We start from the raw sequence: 21,514 nt of genomic DNA, 5'->3' as shown, positions 1-21,514 counted from the left end.
CACGCTCACTTACTCGATATAATGTATTTATGTCGAACCTAGACTTAAAAATTAACATTAAAAAAATCATAACCTCCGGTCGTAAATTAAGAAAAGGGAATTACATCTATATAAACAACTCTAGGGAAGCCCATACTACCACTTACCCCTATCTAGGAGTTGTAATAGATGAAAAAGGACCTTGGAGAAGAGCTATAGAGACTAGAAAATTGCTGTTCTTAAAATTCACAATGGCCCTAGTAGCTTTTACCCAGAGATTAGGAATACGACCCCCGGAAGAGATGTTACGTATTTACCAGGCTAAATGTGTTAGTACAGCCATTTATGGGGCGGGGTTGTGGGGATATGTACAGGTAGATTCCATACAAAAAGTGGAAAATAGCTTTCTAAGATTTTTACTCGCAGTTCCACAAAGTACGTCCACATTCAGTTGCCATTTAGAATTAGGCGTGTCCAACATTTCCGATATTATAAAGATCCAGCCAATTCTTCTATGGCACCGTCTTTGGACGTCAAATAAGTTAGCGTTCACTCAATCGGTTGTAACAGACTGCCTGATACTTGAAAATGCAAAAAGAATTCAGTGGCTGGAATATGTTAGGAAGTTTCTCTACGATCTTGGCCTGGAGAATTATTACCACAACCCCCGTGAAATGGCACAGACTTCTAGGAAGTTGTTAAAAAAAAAAACAATGTCTAATGCATTTAGCAGGCCTTCCTTTGCTGGCTGAAGTAAATAAATCGTCTGTCCAGCACTCATTGTTAGTTCAAACATCTTTGACGATTCAGCCATACTTAACTTGGAACTTATCCAGTTATGATAGATTTGTACTGACCCGTTTCAGACTTAACATCTTCCACCGATTTGTCACCTTTCCAACTGTTGATGACTGGTTAAAGGTGCTGTGCTGGTGTCCCTGTGACGGAATATCCCCTCAATCGCTTTTACATTTAACTTTTTCTGTAAATTTTACATTGTACCCAGAAAGCAATGGCTCATGCCAATTCTAAAATGTTTGGGCCTACGCCAATGTCGCCCCGCTTTCATGGTCCTACAACTTTTGGAATCTGACCTTTTAGCTATAAATATAGGCAGGTTCTTAATATTTTGCATTCGACACAGAACTAATCTATAACTTAAGTCCTGATGCATTTTAAATCTTTGTAGCATGTTTTTAATTTGAAAATTTAGAATGTTATTTTTAATATGTAATTAACTTACTGTGATCATCTTAACAAATAATTCATGTATTTCTTGTCATAATGTATTTTTCTAAAAAGAGGTTTATACTTTTATGTTTTTTTCCAAATGAAACCGAATAAAGTAAATACTGACTGACTGATCTCCCGATATATGCCCTTATATAGGTACAATTCACGTTGCCCTTATTTAGGCATAGAAATCCAGCCCTTATTTAGGCATTACTCATGCTAACCAAATAAAGGCATGGTCAACTACATCTGTTCATCTTCGTTGCGACGAGTTCTTGGAAAACCAGACTCTTAAGCCCTTAGGACTTACTCTTGCTCGGATATTGATTTCTCCAAGAACTCATTTATTGTGCAAGAACATCTATTCCTTAGGGGTTCATTCATGACTTTCTAATGCCCGACGTGTACGTCAATACTGGCATTCCTAAACAGCTTCAAGGTATAAATATACCTTCACTTGCCATGGCAAACCACGGTGCGGTTCGGCTACCGACTTGCACGACGCGGCTCGCCACAGCAAGTTCGGAAAGAAGCAGAGTCCCCAACTGATGCACTGACCATATGCTGTCATCCTCCTCGCAGAGAATCCAGCTCCAGTGTTTCTGACTCCCCTTGCGGGGTGTTGGAGACCGAGTCCAGGAAGGAGATACCAACCTCTCTCATTGGAAGGTATGGAGCAGACTAGAACCTAGAGAAACTTTTGGCAACTGTTGGCAAAACTAAATTAAACTAGACTACAGCTAAACAGCACCTACTTCTTCCCTCGTACTACCCTTAGGTTAGGTACACTGGGGTAGGATTATTTTAGAAGCACCGGTTGAGTATTTTAGCCTGTGTTATTATGTAAGTATTTTTATATAGGTCGTAGCTACAGACCATGCTATTACAGTATGATTTTATCTTACTGCTAACGCTGTACGTATTATACTTCGCATTCTGTCTTATGATTGAAGCAGTTCATATCTCTTTCATGAGAAATAAGACTGTTTAATAAACCCTTTTTATTGAAACGCCAGTCTCTAGATTTCTGTGCAATTCTGTAGAAACAAAGCATGCATGATTGACTTAGTGAAACGGTTATATATTGTTTCCACGATTCTCAGATTGTTCCAATTCTAAGGGAAACAAAGTTGTCATGTTTATGCAGTTGTCAGAAACGAATCCCTTCTTGTTCATTCGAGAAGTTTCTAGTAACCTCTGAGTTAGCTGGCACACACAAGTAATTAAGTTAAATGTACTCTATAGAGACATACGGACCTCAGTCCTATGTCAAATCTATAGTGTATATTATTCCAATGCGCAGAGCCTATCAGGGATATAGGAACTACACTGCAGACGCATCACCATCTCTTTTCTAGATACTGTTGTACCACAGGATAACATTAAAACCCAAGATATACACTAATTTCACAATGGTGCAAACAAACTTTGAATTCAGTAAACAAGCATTTCCTGAACCCACATGTGACACTACTATAACAGTTCATATTTGGCACAGCCCCTTGCACCATCATACACACATCTAGGCTCCAAGTCATACAGCTTGCAATGTTTGTACAACCCGAGCAGCACATCCATATCAAATTAACGCTTACCTCCAATGAATATTGCACCTCAGACACAGCAACACAGCTATGTCCTCAACACACCTATATTCTCACAACAATATAGATCTAAACCACCCAGAAGAAATTCACCTTTTCATACCCACATACACATCCACATACACATGAAACAAAGCCAGACAATAGGCAAAGATCCCTTACAACATAACCGCCACCTCAAGCAGAGCAATGAACAATGGTAACCCAATGCTACACGCAGATCGATATCCAGATCAAGATGGCCATCATCCAATACAATCCATCTCTGCAAAACACACAAGTACAAGTGCAAATACAAAGAAAACAGACCACTTCTGATGCCTGATGAATTGTCATCCAAACTATGAGCAGGTACAATCTCCTATATGCATCATGGCCGAGAATTGTAAAAACCCTAATCTGGCCATTATTCATTAGGGAGGCCATTCCAGCTTGTTTGTGGATCAAGCCCGTTATCTCAAACTTGCAGATTTCACACTTTATGAGAGATTATGGTAAGGAATGGGTTTTCAATTGGTAATCAGACCATAAATTGGGAATTTTGGATTATCTTAATGAACACCTCAAGATAATACCTGATGTTAGGCTGTGAAGGTATCTTGGGCCTATTCTCATAGGAATGTTCACCAGAACATAAACAGCATGAGAACCCTTTCTTGAGTAGGTGGACATGTTTGGAAAAAACACAGAAAACCTGCAAGCACTGGAGCATAAATCAATAGATCTCCTTGGAAATTTGTAGTGTTTATTCCCTTGGATGTTTGTAGTGTTTATTCCCTAAAGACACTCATGTGCTGGCCGCAGGTTTTTTAAAGCAACAACAATTAAATAGTCCAATCAGAAGTCTGCAGGTGAAAGATGCATCAACAAGGAATTTGCCCTTCAGTTGGGAAAACACAAATGGTTTAGAAGAGCGGAAGCAAAAATAATTAGATTGGGGGGGGATGACCCAGAACAAGTCACATTGTAAGCAGTCCGTTAAATATACAGCGAGCCTCATGGCAAAGTTAAGTATTTAACCACAGCCCTTAAATTGGCAGGCTAGCTTCTCAATTCCTGAAATATGGGATTTCTAATGTTTTAATTTAATTTTTTATTGATGTAAAACAGTCTTGTCTCATGAGCCGTAGAACAATGATGGTGCTTCCATATTATCAAGAGTAGCGCCATAACAATCAATATTATTGTTTTCTTTTATGAGGATCGTTCCTGCCATTTACTCCTCATTTGTTCTCCACCAGGCACGTGCCAACTCTTCCCGCATTTGGCTTGACAGGATCCACCGTCAGACAATTTCCTTTATTAAACAAGGCCCCCAACCCTTTTTTCTCCCGCAGCCGATGTTCCTCCACATGCTCATCTGCGCTTAATCAATTTCACGTGCCCACCTGCATTATCGTATGCACTTCAAAGGGATAGTCATAACTCCTATGTTGCCTTACCTGTTAATTCTCCAGCAGGCATGGATATGGGCTTTCTGCCGTCAATAATTTACCTTCCTTATTCCTTGGTCCACTCCAGTAATTAACCAGTTTCCCCCTCCCAGGTATCACTTAGACACCCTTCTCCCCTCCGCCCTTGGTTTGGGACACCTTCACCTACCATTCAGGTAGTTTTCCCTCCCCAGACCACCTGTTTCTTTTACTACTGGACCCTTTGGTCATCCGTACTCCACTTTTTCTTTACTTATACAGCACTATTACAAATTAAGTAACCTGGTCCTGATGACGACCTCAACTCAAGACAGGTAGAAACGCAGTCGACCACCCAGCATTACCTTTGGCTCCAATGTGGTCAATTTAAATAATTTAGAACTGAATACTTACCTTGTATATACTTGCTTTTTGATATTGACCACAAATTGTTATTTTTGCGCCGCTCACTCTGTTCTCTCACCTTATTGTGTCACTGCGCCGTTCACTGTCACAAGCACGTTCAGTGCACGAACCCACTTATTGTTACTTATACAATTCAATGTATTGTAGTACTGTTATAACTACCTGTAAATAATAACCTCTTGTCTTCCTACGAATTCTTTTGGGTCTCCCTTTTTCTAACTCTCCTTTTGATTAATTCTCGGTGTTTAAATTGCCTTGCAAAATAATTACCGGTTGAGACATTGTTTTTTGTATGCTTACTTAACCCGGGTCTCGACTGGGTTAACGGGTATACTCCGGCTCTTCTGTGTCTATGCTTCATCATTGGGCGCTCCTCGTCAAGCCGATGCTGCAATGCCCGATGGGCCGGAGGGCTCTTTTTCGGAGATCTTTTGATCAGTTGTCGCCGTTAGATGAATGCACAGAGGGGACTCGTATGAAAGACAGGGTGGCGATAGGAGTGCATTTAAAATGACCACAGGAAAGTTTTATGGGGTACCTAAATTGCTCCTTAGGTAAGACAGAGGGTCCCGGCGCAACGGCAGGACAGGAGAAAAACTCGTGACATTATCCCTCGACCTACCCTCCTCAGTCTTCTTGTGTCTTACCTAAGGGGCAATTTCTTCCTCATCGCCTGGTGGAATTCGCTTCCGGCATCAATTAAGGTGCAGTATTGAACTTTACAAGTAGGCACCCTTAGACAGAGGGCGTTTTACTGATTTATATAGGGTAGGATTATTCTATTTTTGGTCCTGATGAAATGCCATTTGACCCAGCTGGCAACCTAAGGCATGGAACATGTCGACCACACCTTATCTCTTTTGTGGGTAGCCATCACGGTACATTGCTACTAAAAGATAGCTCTTCTGTTTGTATTTAGTCAAGGTACCTGTACCCCATAAAACATTCCTGTGGCAACCTTAGACTATTTTAAACTCGCTATCACCACCCTATCTTTCACGAGTCCCCTCCGTGCATTCATATAACGTACACATCAAAAGATCTCCGATAAAGAGCCCACCAGGCATTGCAGCGCTGGCTTGACGAGGAGCATCCAATGATGAAGCATGACACCCTATCAGGTGTATGAGGGCATCAAGATCTGACCCTGTGGATCCCTGGAGATTGTGGTGGTCGATCGTGTGTGTTATTCCACCAGACTGCGTTTTTTTCCACTTGAGAGGAACAACTCACCCTGATGTGTTGTTCAAACAGTATTCTAGGTGGAGCATGGGTGTAGGACCTCTTTAAATATTGAGCTCCTCCCTCCTCCCATGTTGACATAGATTCAGTTCTGGCCTAACTAGAACGGAAAACAGGCAGTAGGAAGTGTTCAGCAGTGAAGCAAGGGCCCTCTCTGGGAGTTCGTATCCTGTTCGGCGGAGACATGCTGGACGCAGGTTCATGCAGAATTATCCAACATGCTCTCTCCTCCAAGCATCAATGGCAGCTCATTTAAAGCTAGGAGCTGTGCCAGCTCGACCCACATGAGGTAAGTCACTCTTACATTAAACAGGGAGTTGGGAGGCAAAAATTCTTCAGCAGGGGTACGACGCCTTTGGCGGCGTCCTTGCAGTTAGGAGCAGTGGGCTGGTTTGTCCCACCGGTCACAGCAGTAATACTCTCGTACAGGGCACATCCAGAGAACTTTACCCCAGTGGTACCGGTAGTCCCTCTAGGCATACAGGATTGCTGTGTTATTCACAATCTGGCACAGATTCTTCTGGTGCGATCACCCTAAATGTGGCAGCCCCCACTGGCATACGGGGTTGCCATTCCTGCTGGACATATCTCACAATTGTGGCCCAAATAAGCTAAACGGTGGCCCGCTTTAGCATAGGAGGTCACTGCGAGGCAGGCCTGTTGCTTACCCCTCAGCATTTCTTACATGGCTTAGATCACAGCAGCTCTCTCCTGGCATACAGGGGTCACCGGACCGTTCCTGGACATGGGCAACGACTGTGTTTGGTGTGCAGCTATTCTCTTCACACCTTGCTCCTGAAGTCCTCTTCTTCACAGGGTACACTGGTCTTGGCAAGCAGGTAGGCATTGCTGCTCCAGGCCAGGTGATTTTTGTTTTCCCTGGGAGATGGACCCTCGTCCAACAGGGAGACCAGGAGGTCTTGGCCCCAGCCCGTCTGCCTGCTTGGATGATGACACACTTTATTGTCTCAACCTCCCCTTCTTATAGTCCTTTTTAGACACCAAATGTGATTTAGGGTTGAGCCCTTGAAATTTTAGGTTGGGGTTCTGCTTCGTTTGAAGAGTACATTTCTCCTTTTCTTCTTTCCTCCTGACACAGCAGGCAAGACTCCTAAGCCAATTTACCCACAACAAAATTCACAGGTATGACCAGAGTTCATATCTGGATGTCAGCCACAGTCACATATGCATCAAAAAGGTTGATCTCAGGCTCCCAGCCATACCCTTTATGATTCTCTTATCAGCCCCTGCTCGAGATGCGTCCTGACCCCTTCATTGTGATCGATCACTGAATCAAAGAGCAACCTTTTGATGTGTGAAGTTGGAGTCTCTTTCTCTCTGCCCTCCAGTGTTGTCCCCACCCAGCTCACACAAATGCAGCAATACACAAACATGTATGGGAGGAATTCCTCTACTCCTTAGGTATTCACCAGGCAGGCCTGGGCTTCCTAAAATGGAACACAGGGTCCTCCATGTAATATACAATTTCAGGAACACTTACATTCTCAGCACACTATCTGTCCAGTACTAGGACCTCCATGCATTGTCCCACTATAGTCACACATGCATTTAGCACACACGTTAAGTCTGTGCACAGTGCTCAGTACTGTAGCCTTACAGTGTTGTACCAGAGTGTGCTTTTCACAAACACACTCCGCCAGCACACACACTCACCATATGCGCTGCACAACACTTCACCTCCCCGTATTGTACTTCACACAAACACACATACACTCAGTGCATGCTTTCATTGCGCATGTACTGCATCATTCATGTCAAGTATTCCTCGCACGCATACATACATACATACATACAGCACATGCACCAGTCCCACATGTACTACACAGTACTTCTCTAGCCTTGTACTCTACCCTTCCCAGGCACACATACGTCCAGTAAAGAGTCATTACTCCTGCACTGCACAGCACTGCACATGCAACTGATGTAGGCCATGGCTGGGTTAAGCACACAGGAGTCAAACTTTTAAAAAGGTGAGCAAGCTGGTGGGACTCACTCCAGTGACACAGGGTATAAAATACCTTTTCACCACTACTGATCACTACACGGTATGGTACCACCACCATGCTTGTGCTGCTTAACTCCTGGTGTAGGCAGTAGCCTTCCACCACTATGAGGGTATCGCTTTAAGCACCCCTCCCGGTCCAATAAGACCACAATCAGTGAGACGGGCCTATGTCATGGCGCACACACATGATCTGTGTTCACCAATAACAAAAAAAAAAAAAATCAGCATTAGGAGTCTAGCCTACAGTTCAGTTGGGCACGCCAGGCAGGGGTACAGGTCTTTAGCCATGCAGAGGACTTTTCGGTCCCAACAGTTCCAATTAAGAAACTGATTTATACATTGAAAAACAATTGGCCTAAAAGAAAGGATAAACTGATTAGCACACTTATTTGTCTTTTGGAGCAGGCAAATGTTCCCTTCTGTGCAGAAGAGATGTTGAATGAAGTATGTTGAAAAGCCTTTTATTATCTTTATGGGTAGAAACTAAACAAAAGTGTGATGAGTCAATGAATAAGAAAATACAGACTCACAACAAAAGTTTGTGTTGTGATCAACAATGATGAAATCAAGAGTAAAGATGAAGTAGATAAGCACTAGAAAAAACGTCTGTGCGCTTATTTTCACCTAATACAATATGAATTCCTGACCGACTGGGATATTGTTGTTTATTTGAATATTGTGGCCCATAACCCCAGTAGTATGATATTGGCCACACGCTGTAGAATCAACTTCAGGTATAAACTTGGCGCATGCTACTAATGCCATCACCCTCCTGATGGAGTGTGCCCGACAGCTGACAGGGATTGGACTTAACGTACAGTTTATCGATTAAGGTTGCATATGATAAAGTATCTGACAATGATGACCTTAGAAGCGCTCAACTTGCATCACTGCCTTCTCGGTGGTTGCTTGAATTTCTGTCAAGGAGAGACTTGGCCATTCGGACTGGATGGTTCCCGCTAGAGCAATACTGATTTGCACATGGTAGGTCAAAGTCTGGAAAGGCATAGCGGGTGAAAAATGAGGGAATGGAGTTCAGCCAAAGCGATCACCATTAGGTGGGATTCATTTAAGCATTCCTTCTTTAAATTTGTTTCTTGTCCTCAGGCAATGGGGCAATGAGTCGATTAAGTAATGTTAGAATAACAATCTCCTCATTCACATGGGACTTTCAAAATGTCTTTGGCTCAAGCCACGAGGAGTCCTCAGGATGCCCTAGCCCCAATGGAATGCAGTGCTAGATTGCCAGATGCCAAAGGGCTGGGAACTCACATATGCCATCAACTCATGTTATGGCCACCAATGCACAAACCAACACATCAAATCAGTTCAATAAGAGACTAGGTTTGCTGTACACAAGCAAGTTTTAAACTGTTGTGGACCTTGCACGCCAATTAATCAAGCAAGTTCTTCCCATCGAAGGGTAGGGCTATAACTCAGCTCTTTAGGCTGTAGCTGAAAAACTAAGACTTCAGCTATGGATTACAAGAGCACAGAGAATGAATTTAACAGCAATTTAACAAGGTCCTTCCACTTAAACAGCTTTTAATCTGGTTGGAATCAGGTCTTTGTGGTCATCAGCACTAGACTCTGAGGTAGTTACCAGGTTAGCCCAAAGGCAGGCCTCAAAAAATCTACTCTCCCACTTGTTATGGAGAGCCAGATTTGATCAGGTCGAGCTATATTTAGGACCTACTTGCCTGTTCTGGAGAGGTGACAAAGAGCAGGTGTTCTGCTTAGTCAGAAAGTGAAGGAGCAATAAATATGCCTTTAAATCTTGTTTTTATCATACCACATTTGCTCGGAGTTTAGAGAGAGGTCAGAAGTCAGTTTACAATTACTTATCCTTCTCTGACTGTAGAGTTCAAGGATTATGTAAAGTGAACTGTCTGACCCTCTGCACAAAGTGTGACATGAAAGGCTGTAGGGTATCAGATGTTTCCTAACACACATTTAAATAGCTAACAAGTCAACTGTACAAACATTTCAACATATGTTTCAGTAGTTGTGAAAGCCCAACAAATCTTACCCCTTTACTTAGTGATGTGCAAATGATGTGTTTTATGTAATCCAAATTTGACAGATTGTTAATAAACTATATTGTTTTATCAGTAAAGAGGCATGGTAGTGGGAAGGTTGTTGGCCATTTCTTGGAAATTTACAGTCTGTAACTGAGAGTGTACCACCACATCATGCGTTAGTAATATATTTATTAAAAGTGAGTGTTTAAACATGAACTGAGAAACACCCCTGTCCATGCCCAGACTATTGTAAGCAGAGAGGCAAGTCAGGGATCATGTATACCCTATATGAGGACCAGATTCTTATTGCACATGGAGCAAACATTAAGTCTACTTAGTAAAAAAAATAGTTTTGTTTTGTACAGCAGAAATACTGAACTCCCATATTTTCAGGTTGCCTCGTGTGAGAATGAAGGAAAATGATTTTTCGTGGCCTGAAATAGGTAGTCTGGGCTCATGTATACCTGGTAGTATCACCAGTTCCTAGGTCCAGCTGAAGCAGACAGATTCGGGTCCGGCTCAGCCACATAGGGGCCTGTACTGGCAATTTAGACTAATGGTATACTGGTACCTACGTCTAGCTTTCAGAAGCTGCACCAGAAATGGCGAGAGCTACCAAAAGGTAAATAATTATTTTCGAGTTTAACCCGGGATCCAGTCTGCATGGGATATGGCTGCAACAGAGACCCATAGAAAACAAAAACACACTTAATAGACGCATGTCTGTAATGCAGTGAAACAAATGTTCATGTGAGACAGAAAGCAAAAGATTTATGCAGTTAAGTGAAATCAAACGTTTCTTTTACTTAGCGACAGCCAAAATGCACTGTTCAATAATATGCATGAAATGTTTATTTTCAAATAACTTCTAATCAAATTCTAGCACCAGATCAAATTACAGGACATATCAAAATAAAAACAAAATTCACTCGAATTTCTAAAATGACCAAGACATGAGCTGAAAAGCTTATCTAGGTCTGGATTGCAGAAAGAAAGGAAAATAACCCACCCTGTAAATGAGAGAGATTAGTTTACAATAACAATAAAAATAAATAAAAAAATAAAAAGAACACACAACAAAAAACAGGCCCGCCAATTAAGTTAAAGTCTTGATACAAAAATAGTTGTATTACACTCGATTAACAATTAGAGGGGAATATCTCTGGTATTTAGCACAAAAATATAAATGTTCATTAATGAGGTCATCTTACATCCCACACATGCTGGGGAGAGAAAAAACAGGAGTAAAGAATGGATTATAATCATATGGTAGCCATGGCCACCAAGTTGGATCCTTTGGGACTAGATCTTTCCCTCACTTTTGATAATATAATTCCATTGGTGAGCTTGCTTTGTACATTATTTTCAGTGGCAAGGGAATAGTGTAGCACAAAACTATTATTTGAAAAATGTTCTTGCATTATCAAGAATTTGATTCTAGTTGCGATTTGTACAAGAATACAAGAGAACTATGGAGACAGACTCAACAATGGTGGAAAATACTTCGGGATCTTACAAAAATAAGAGTGATTTCATAGCAAGATCATTCAAATGTGGAAAAAAATAGTAGCACTGGCAGGTAAATATGCAAGTTCAAATTTAAACTGTTAAAATCATACAAAGGTAAGCAGAAAAACAGGATATGTAGATTGAACACAAGAGGTGATGGTAACCACCGGATGGACAGTATTCTTGTGCACTGAAGTTACGGGACAAAACAGTTGTCAATAAAAAGTACTTAAAGACTCTCCATTTGGAGGACAGGGGAGTTCTATACAAGTCAATTTTTCCAGCAAAATCAGCTAACATCCATTTCCCAGTATGACATGGGCATTAAAAAAGTTAAAGACCTAGAAATGTAGTGCATTGTATTGGAATCTCACCTGGTACTTTGGTGCATTATTGCACTGCGGGAAGCTACCATTCACCTCTCCGTTGTGAAGCAGGTTATTATCCACCAGATTCCATCCCCAGCTCTGGTCATCGCTTCCCAGCAGTGCAACGTACCCTTGACACTGCATAGGAGCACGTTTGGTGGCGATTCCAATCACAGCAACTGTGCCCAGGGGCCCTTCCCACCAAACTTCCCAGGCGTGGCGCCCTTCGCTGAAGCCAATCTTGGTCCGTGCACCATCAGTGCTCTGTGCAATGGGGTTCCGATGTAACGTGAAGCCATTTTTCTTTATGTAAACATTTCGGGAACAGTCACTGGGGCTAAAGCCATGTTGGAAGGCCCGGATCTGAGAAAGAACAAAAATTAGATTGAGGAATGGCGATGCAAGACCAGACACAGCAAGGTATCATGAACGAGTAATACCAATTATTACATTAGAGGCCACTATCTCCTGCAAACCACACTGAAAAGACCCAAACAACCTCTAATGCTGCCCAACTCTAAAAGAATAGTTTACATCTAATATACATGTGCTTGTTTGGAAGCTATGAAGATTTGTATGCAGGAATCACCCAAACAGCAGCAATCATACAAAGAGGGTAAAAAGCATATATATGTTGCAACAAAACTAAGAAATGTTCACACAGTCAGAGAGAGACGTAGGATAAATGTATCCATTAGCTGATGTTTTAGAAGAAATAAAATAGATGTGATCTATTAATCTGTTCCTCCACTAAACGCACACTCGTACACTTAAAATCAGGAACACAGATTCATCTACTGGCTAATGCCCAAGAGTGACCAACAAACAGATGAATGGTAAATGCACCGAAGGCGTGATACTTATTTAGTTATTTTTTAAGTTGGGTTGCTCTATTATGACTGTGTGACGGCTAAAGGAAGGCTACCAGACACATTCTTATGGTTATAATTGATAACAATAGGAGGGCAGTTCGCCACACGTTTGCTTATAAAGTACTACCAGAGTGTTAATACAAGTGAGGATTTTTTTTTTTTTTTTTTTTTAATAGCCACTGAGGTCTTCTGCCTTCATAAAAATACTGTAACATTATATAGTCTCTTGTTGCTTAGACCTGCAGACATCTGACCTGTGACACTCCCAGCTGCTGAACATTGCACAAATGGAAAAAGGAAAAAAATAAAAAAAATAAAAGAAGAATGTATACTACATACGACATTCACAGCCCTGGAATATGACATCTCTAGATTTTAGTCTTCTGTTACGATCAGGTATTTGAAAGAAATGAACAAGTGGTCTGACCAATCCAATTTGAGATGATAAGAGATTTGTATACAGGGATTCTTTATGAAAATCAGATGTACTGTAATTTTTTTTATTGTTGGTAGGGAAGGTGCAAAGTTGTAGTAGTGTTGTTGTCCAATAGGAAGGATTTGAGAAGGAACGTGTGCAGTCTGTCTTTTGTCCAGTGGAGTTTGAAATGCCCAGCAAGGTCTGATCTCAAGAAGGTGGTCAATTGATCGGTGCTTTACACAAGGAACCAATAAATAAACTGCTTTTGCTTCTAGACAGGTGATATAAGATGCTCGGCTTTGGGTGAGAGACTGATACGGAATCGGTGTGGTTTGCTGTTGGTAAGTTCCAGTCATATACCCCTAATATGCACAAAATTATGCTGAATGTAACCACAGAGCTCAACTTGCACATATGCACGTTGAATAAACAATAGGGTTATGGAATTTTTAATGAAAAGGCAGAAGGAACAGTCGTGAAGAAGGAAGGCACTGGACGAGAGCTCACACTGGCAGATGACAGCACCGGCCATAGTGGGCCTAGAATTCTGGGACATCCTTATAACACAGTGGGACCAATGTGACTGCAGTGGTACAATCTAATGTGGTCTCTCCTAATGGTCTGTAATGGTGAAGGAGTACTGCTGGGGAAATTTGTACCATGCCTGGCCAAATGGATTTGTGATTATGCCTTCTACACTGATAGAGCAAAACGACTTTAAATAACAATGTTTGACAGCTCAAAGAATACAAGAGAGGCTTCATAAAGTCACTTCCTTTAATTACATAGAGTAGGATGATGCCTGCCCTTTTCTTTGTTGACATATTGGCAGTCTTTCAAGCTATTTCTAATAAGTACTTTGAAAATGTGCTGAAAGTAGATTTGAAAATATTTAAGAAAACATCTTGCACGACTGCCAGTGGTTGTGTGGAGTTGCACTCATCTCATTCCATCCTGACCACATAATAGTCTCGGACCCTATTAATCATGGAAGAGAATGATCGTGCTGATGACAGTAGAGTGACCTACTAACTGTGCTGCAGAGAATCATAACATGAGATCAGAAGAATCTCTACTGAAAACGATTTGGTGGAGAGTTCTATCCCAGATAAAGACTTCTTTTCAACAGGCTAGGAGACTTATTTTATAGCTAGTTGATCCAATTCACACAAGGCTCATAGTAGTACTCTGCTTTTTTTTTGCAGTTTTGTCTCGATGAAGTCCGACACAAGCAAACTGTGACACAACCTTTGTTTATGTTGGGACTAGCTTACCAGTCGAGCATTGCTGCGATCTCCGAAGAAAAGATATTCAAGGAAACTCGTTATGATAACATTCAATTTACATTGTGTCATTTTTACTGAAACGTATTCATTTTAATATGTAAAACATTTCAAAGTGTCGTTTTAATTCTATTTATTTATTAATTCGAGTGCTTGTGGATACACGATTTTTAGTTTTTCTGTCTTGTGTGTACATCAGTATTCGAAAGATTACGAGGGCCCTGGGGGGCCGATATTTAAAAAAATGTTATGCCAGAAACCTTCTGTGTGTAACTCAGGGGGTGGCCGAGGAGCGACGCCTCTGTATAGTCCACACAGACGAGAATGCTGAAAAAGATTTGGAGACATGGGGATTATTGCAGGAGAAGCTGTGGACTATTGGGCAGGCGGCTGTAGGAGCCGACACCCACTCACAGACTGGGACCCCAGGCACACAGACGGGAGCGGGGGACCCCAACAACCCGTATAACACCAACTGACATGGAAGTTTTTGTTTTTTTTGGGTGGCAAGGGAGTCTAATTGGTTATTGCAGGGAGAGGAGATCTGTGGTCGTACTTTGATGGTGAGCAGGTCGCCCCTACAACGCCAACCAGCTACACACTGCAGGAGATACATAGGGCAAGGCATCGGTACCTCGCTACCAAATACACTAAAGATTACTCAGACGGGGAGTTGGGATGGATATAGCTGTAAAATCACATTGGTCCCTGCTGTTAGAAGATATATCAGAAGTCCTGCTCTGCCAACCGCTGCCCAGTTTTTCTTTTCTCTTTTAATGGTTACGTGTTTGATAACTGAATCGCTGTTACTTATTTAACTAAAAATAGTGATATGCACCTCTTTTAGCATTTTGACTGCAATACATCTCTGGCAAGCACAATCCACACTTTTGCAACTACAATTATGTAATGCATATATGATGTATATGCTCGTACTGTATACTGCTGCTGTGTGCATTCCAAAATAAAAACAAGATATTTTTTTTTGTTAAAGGGAAATGGAATCAACAATGAATGCCACTGCTAAAGACATAAAAGCGATTGGTGACAGGGCACATTCCGATGAGGCAGCCTTTAGATTAATGAATGGGCACGATAGTGGAAGAAATGTAAATAACTTCTGATTTAGTCTCTCTTAGGAAGGTGAAATCTGACTATATGGTTACCCCCACCTTTTGCCTGGTGTTTTGCTGGTTTTCGACTTAGTTGGACTGGGACCCTGTTATTCAGGGCCCCAGTCTATCTGCTTTCTCTATCAAATGTATTTCATGTACTTTAGGTACATCTCACATTGGTTACTGGGTCACCCTTGTGAGCCCCTGTATATGGTACCTTAGGTACCCAGGGCATAGGTGCACCAGGGGCTGAAGCATGTATTGTTCCACCCCTGGGCAGCCTTCCAAAATGAAACCCCAGGTCTGCAGTTGCAGCCTGGGTAAGGTGATGTAATCACCCCTTACTTAGATATAGTATACCTATATCTATATATACATATTGGCACATAGTAACCTAGAAGTCACTCCTATGGCAGGCCTTAACAATCCTGGAGGCATAGTGCTTGGTTTTGTGTGAGACTGTGACCTAGCATGAGCTGAGCCCCTCTGCAGCTTTCGGAACCATCTCCATATAGCTGTTCTATGATATAGCCATACCATATACTTCTAAGTGCATTTTAATCCTCGCGGTTAATGCTAACTTTGGTTTATCAAAACATGTCGTGTAAGGTGTCAACAACTTTGGAATACTACCCTCCCCCCCCCCCCCCTCAGTTCTGGCGGCGGGGGTAGCATTCCACCCTTCTAGAGGGAGAAGACATGTAGTTACTGGTAAACCCGGTTAAAGTTAAACAGAGCCCCAGCATCACAAAATGGATGCTGCTACCACAGACACGAGTCTGCCCTCCTGCTGATGGAAGAAACTCCGGCAGGGGAAGTTTGGACAATAGGTTTCCTGACCAGACAGGCTTTAGTGTATTGGGGCAGGGTGAGTTGCATTCAGTGAATGCTTTTGGGCACACAAGGTGCTCCATGCATTTCCCAGTTCAAACCGGTTACTGGGGTGCTCAGCCCAAGTTCTGGTGCGAAACTGGACAAAGGGTAAGGAGGTAACCCCCCCCTCCCCAGGTCCTCCCATAGGTGGGACCCTAGAGTTAGTCCAACCCCTAAACTTACTATAAGAATAGGAGCCCAGTCCCTAGGACTTGGGATTACCCTGGACGAAACTCTGCAACATATATCTTGGACCTTCGACATTCCATATCGACTGGAAGACGGAAGAAACCTCCCTTGTGGTCAAGGAGTGACTACCCTGTTCAAACAGGCAACAAAAGCATCTTTGTTGGTCTGCATTGTCGAGGCTCCTGCCGGATCCCGAAGACTCTGCGACACGGACTTCCAGACATCTCTGACGCTGACCTGCGCTCCCAGCAAAGCGGAGACCTGTAGTGGACACGAGAGACGTGGGACCGGAACTCCTGGACATCCTGCATTCTTGCAACTGCACCTACTTCCCGAGGTTTCCAGAAGTTGTGCATTGGGGTATTTGAAGCCCCTGCCCCGAGCACCTTTTGCACCGAAGCTCAAAGGCCTACACTCCACAAGTGTTCAATGGGCACGCTTTGGGCATTTCCGCATGAGGCTCCTTTGCGATCTCTAGTCCGTTGGCTGGTGGGTCCTCACGAAGGACAATCTGTGATTTCTTGAGCTTTCCTGGTTGCTCCAGACGTGCTCTCACTCCTCTCCACAGGAGGAGTCCCTCAGACCTTGCTGGTCTGAACCGAAGCCAAGCTCAACATCCTGCGTGGGTTGCTGTTGCCAAGGCTTGTTGGATCCAATCCGGATTCTGACATCCTTTCGAGGAACAGCTCAAATCCAGCTCCTGGTCGTCGTCGACGCCTCCTGGTCCTCATGGCTGAAGAGTCAAGCTTCACCTCTTTCACCTGAAAACACCAGACATCGGCTGGCATCTTCTCCACGCCATACTGGTCACTGGCTAGTGACCCATGCTCTGTCCTCTCTGCTTTCAGGTTCTTCACATCTCCGATCCACCCTTGGATCCACCCAGACACTTTTCCTCTGGTCGCCTGCAGCATTTATTCGCAGCTCTCCATATGAATCGACGACGAAACCCAACACCAAAAGACACCCATGCACCCGGCTTCCATGGGTGAGGTAACACGCGTACTCCGGTGCTCCCGTGGGTCTCGACTCTTGAAGTGTCCTAGTCTAAAAGGGTTCCATCGTAGTTCACCTCTAGATGCCCTTAATCTTTCAAATTGTACCTTGTTCGTTCTCCATAGAAAGTTAATGGTGATCCGCAGCTGTGTTCAGACGCTGCACACGTCCCCAGTCGGCCCTCTGCATCCTAACCTTGGGTGGTTCCAGGTAGCCCCAGCGGTTCTACAGGCCCTAGGCCTGTTTTCTAACTCTCACGTGGTTCTTATACCACTATTTTAGTACATGGTTTGTGAGGCCCCTAGGGCAAAATGTATACTGTGCAACTTATCGTATGCTAATTAAGTTCCTTGTATTGTACTTTTACCTCTGACCTCAAAGAGTCCAGAGGGGTTGTGTTTAGAATAAATACATATATATATATTTGATATATACCTTGTGTGGTGTGCTTTCATATGATTATTCAAGAGACTGTATCTGGTAAAACAAGTTGCTTAACTCGCCTCCAAGTCTTAGCCTGAAGGCTGCTCTCCACAGCTACCACTAGGATAGCTTTCTATAAGGTTGACTTTACAACCTACCATCAATAAGGGTGGTTTGGACTGGTGCAAGGTGCCACCTAGAATAGTGGACAGCATATATTCACATCTCAAAAGAACTGAGAGAATTCAGACAACGATTGAAGACTGATCATGATAAAACATTGGATTAAGAAGCTTGAAAGAAACTGCAGAAAGAGTGGAAAAGCAAATTTTTGAATGGAGTTATTTTGGCATGTTCTCAAAGAAAAAGAAGACCCTGTAAACACCTTATTCTGTAACAAGACAATAGAAGTAACAAACAATTATAAAATATACATGTAGGTTCATTAGACAGAATCACATTAGAATCATAAACATAAAATAGAAACTGAACATCTAAAAGCAATTAAAAAAACATAGAAAAAAACAATAAAAAGCAGTATTTAAAAAGGCTTAGTGGATCCAGATAAACTGTTTCATAACCTGATGCCCAGAGTTGTTATGCCACATTTTTATTGGTGAACAATGCATACATAAAGACTGGGCGTGGGAAGACAAAAGCTTCACAAAAAATAAAACCAAAGCCAGGTGTTTCAAAGACATGAATAAGACAATAACTAACCAGGTAAGAGAAAGTAGTTTGCATCAGAAACCTAAACTAAAAACCATCACATTTACAAACTAATGTTATCTCAACACAGGTTACTTCTGCACTTTAGCCCTGATACTCCAACTAAAGTGGAGATACTTAGTGACTGCACACACAATTGACTCTTTAGTCTTGGCACGCAAAATCCTGAGTGCCACCTGGCACTGTCCGACGCCAAGAAAAAGAAGACTATACAATTAACATTGCCAGAGCATACAGATCAGCAGCACGGAGAACTTCGCCAGGATCACATCCAAGAGGCATATTGACTAAGGTGGCCTTGTCGATCTTAAGAGATAAGATTCGGACTCAAGCAAGATGACCGGATTGTAGTGACTTTCACGAAAATCAAATACAACTCTTTCAAGACCAGTACCAAAAAACACTAAACAAAAGGAGACCACTACAAGACATGACAAGAGGACTCAAAAACAAATGAAATATAGCTGGACTTTCCCCCATTGCAATGGATTTTGGGCATGACGGAAGACGAAGTTTAGAGTTCACAAAAGGACACAGTTACACATAAAATAGAATTGGAGAAGACAGGAAAGGATACAAAGTAGCAGGCGTTTAGAGAGCATAAACTGCAAAAACGGTTGACAATGTGAGTGATTGGGGTTTTGTAGGAGTATATTGAGAAAAATGTTGCATCTGTGGTCGAATTGGTGATTAACGGTTCACTCTGGTTTCGATAGTAATTGGTGGTTGCACAATGGAGACTCATCTATTAGGCCAAATGCATCAGTGGCAGTGTTATCTGTGAGTGTGACCTCAAACACACCGGGTGAGGTTCAGTTCCCTACCCAGTTCATGTGCCTGTGAATACTGAGAAAGGGAGTGGTTCAGAGGAGAAGGGCTGCAACCAGATTTATCAGAGAACTAAAACAGAAACCATACACTACCCTTAATAGTACTACTCTAAGTGTCGGTGAACAAAGATTACACACACACTAGATGGATAATAGGATTAGTACCATGGAATGTTAAACGGCTAAACAACCCCTTATTATTTGTTTATAAGAGCCCCACCCAGCCTCTAAAAACATACATTTAATGGATCAGAAATCATTCCCAATTCAGTTCCATGCATCAAAAAAAGAAAAAAAAGCAGGTGTGATTTTAGAATTAAATAGGAATTTGCAATTTGAGCCAAGTGAAGTAATAAAAGCCAGAAAGGAGGGTAGATATCTAATAATACTAATAATGGATTATGTCAATTTGTATAGCACACTAATCACCCGTGACAGACGCTTATATCGTGAGGAGCTGCTGGACCTTTCAAGTGTAATAGCTTTTTTTGAACATCTAGATTTCCTAAAATACAGGGAATATAGAAAAGGAAAAGTCTGGAGCAACCTATCGCAGTAAAAACAAGCATTTGCAATGCAATAGGTCTCGCATTATTAAAGTGTGAGCTATTATTTTGTTGCTTTGAAATTAAACAAATGGAGCAAAACACATAATCGCAATTAATTCTAAAAGAAAAACATGAGACGAGGCATTTAACATCTTAGGAATGCGGAACAGTATGACAATTGTATGGTGGCAAGAATTACTGGGAGACTCGTGCGTGAAAGTCAATGAAACAGGTCCGTCAAGATTAATTAACAGGCATTATAAAACAGGAAGATGGCAGGATGTACACCTAGACAGGAAGCAGGTATCACAAGCCTGCTTCCTGTTGAGAAGGAAGTAAACAGTATAAACCACTAAGTCTGAAGCAAATAGGATGCACCCCAGAGAGGTTCTCCTGCTTCGGATGGGAGCAGATTGAATGAATCCACAGACACATCAAGGCAAGCAGACAGAACCCCAACCCATGATGCAGATGGAATGAACCCAGATGGGATGCTCCTGGGGCATATCCTAGATAAACCGATTGTGTAAAGCCATATTTTGGAAGCAGACAGAATAAGCCCTCAGACAAAGAATCAAAGAGGAGCAAATCCAAACAGGAGGAGAATGAATGAGTCCCCACCCTAAAAGTAGAAAGATCCCCTGGGGCATAACCCAGAAAGGACATGTCTTACAAAGATGCAGACAGGGTGTGTCACAGAAAAGCTGCAGACGGAATATATACCACCCAGGGTGCAGATGGGGTGTATCCCAGGCAGGGAGAATCCCACGTGGGACGCATCACAGACAGGCACATAGTATATATGCCAAACCGGAATTATCTGATAAAGGATATCTCCCAGATTTCGGATGCAGCCTAAAGGGGGCATAGCCAACACAGGGTGTAGATGGGACACCTCCAAGGGGGAGCAGAAGGAACATATATATCACAGATGGCATGTATGTCAAATGATATGCAGGTGCAAGACAGAATTCCAGACAGGGGACAGATTCGATATAACCCAGAGGAGACACCGATTGGAGGTAGATGGGTTGAATTCCATATGGGAGAAATTACAGACCACAAAAAGGGCTAATTCCAGATGGGCTCACAAACTGGAATAATCCCAGATTGGAAAAGTGTGAAAGGGGTGAATTTCAGACTTGACATGGAAATGACAGATCCCAGGTGGGGCATGACGCATAAGGGGCTGAACCCCAGTAGAGAGGCATAAGAAGCTCAACTCCCAGTGACAAGGCAGAGGGAGCCAATGGATGATAAAAATCCCAGATAAGAAGCAGATAGAATGACACCCTTCTCCGAGACAGAAAGGAAGGATAAAACATTCCACAGAAGTATACGGATTGAACCCCAGACAGAAAGCAGATTGGATGAAACACAGAAATCCTAGACATGAAATAGATAGAATACTTTCCAAA

General features: G+C 42.4%; 1 protein-coding gene across 1 annotated transcript in view; it reads right to left on the bottom strand.

Annotated features, from left to right (window-relative positions):
* Positions 1-21,514, bottom strand: part of FBXO45 (F-box protein 45) — a 54,659-nt gene that overhangs the window by 20,336 nt on the left and 12,809 nt on the right. The window contains exon 2 of the mRNA XM_078665754.1: positions 11,827-12,183. Coding sequence (XP_078521880.1) covers positions 11,827-12,183 — 357 coding nt within the window. The remainder of the gene's footprint in view (positions 1-11,826; positions 12,184-21,514) is intronic.

This window comes from Lissotriton helveticus, chromosome 11, assembly GCF_964261635.1.
Source record: "Lissotriton helveticus chromosome 11, aLisHel1.1, whole genome shotgun sequence".
NCBI classification, from domain to species: Eukaryota; Metazoa; Chordata; class Amphibia; order Caudata; family Salamandridae; genus Lissotriton; species Lissotriton helveticus.
The sequence above is the reverse complement of the archived record's forward strand: the minus strand, read 5'-3'. Positions and strand labels throughout refer to the sequence as shown.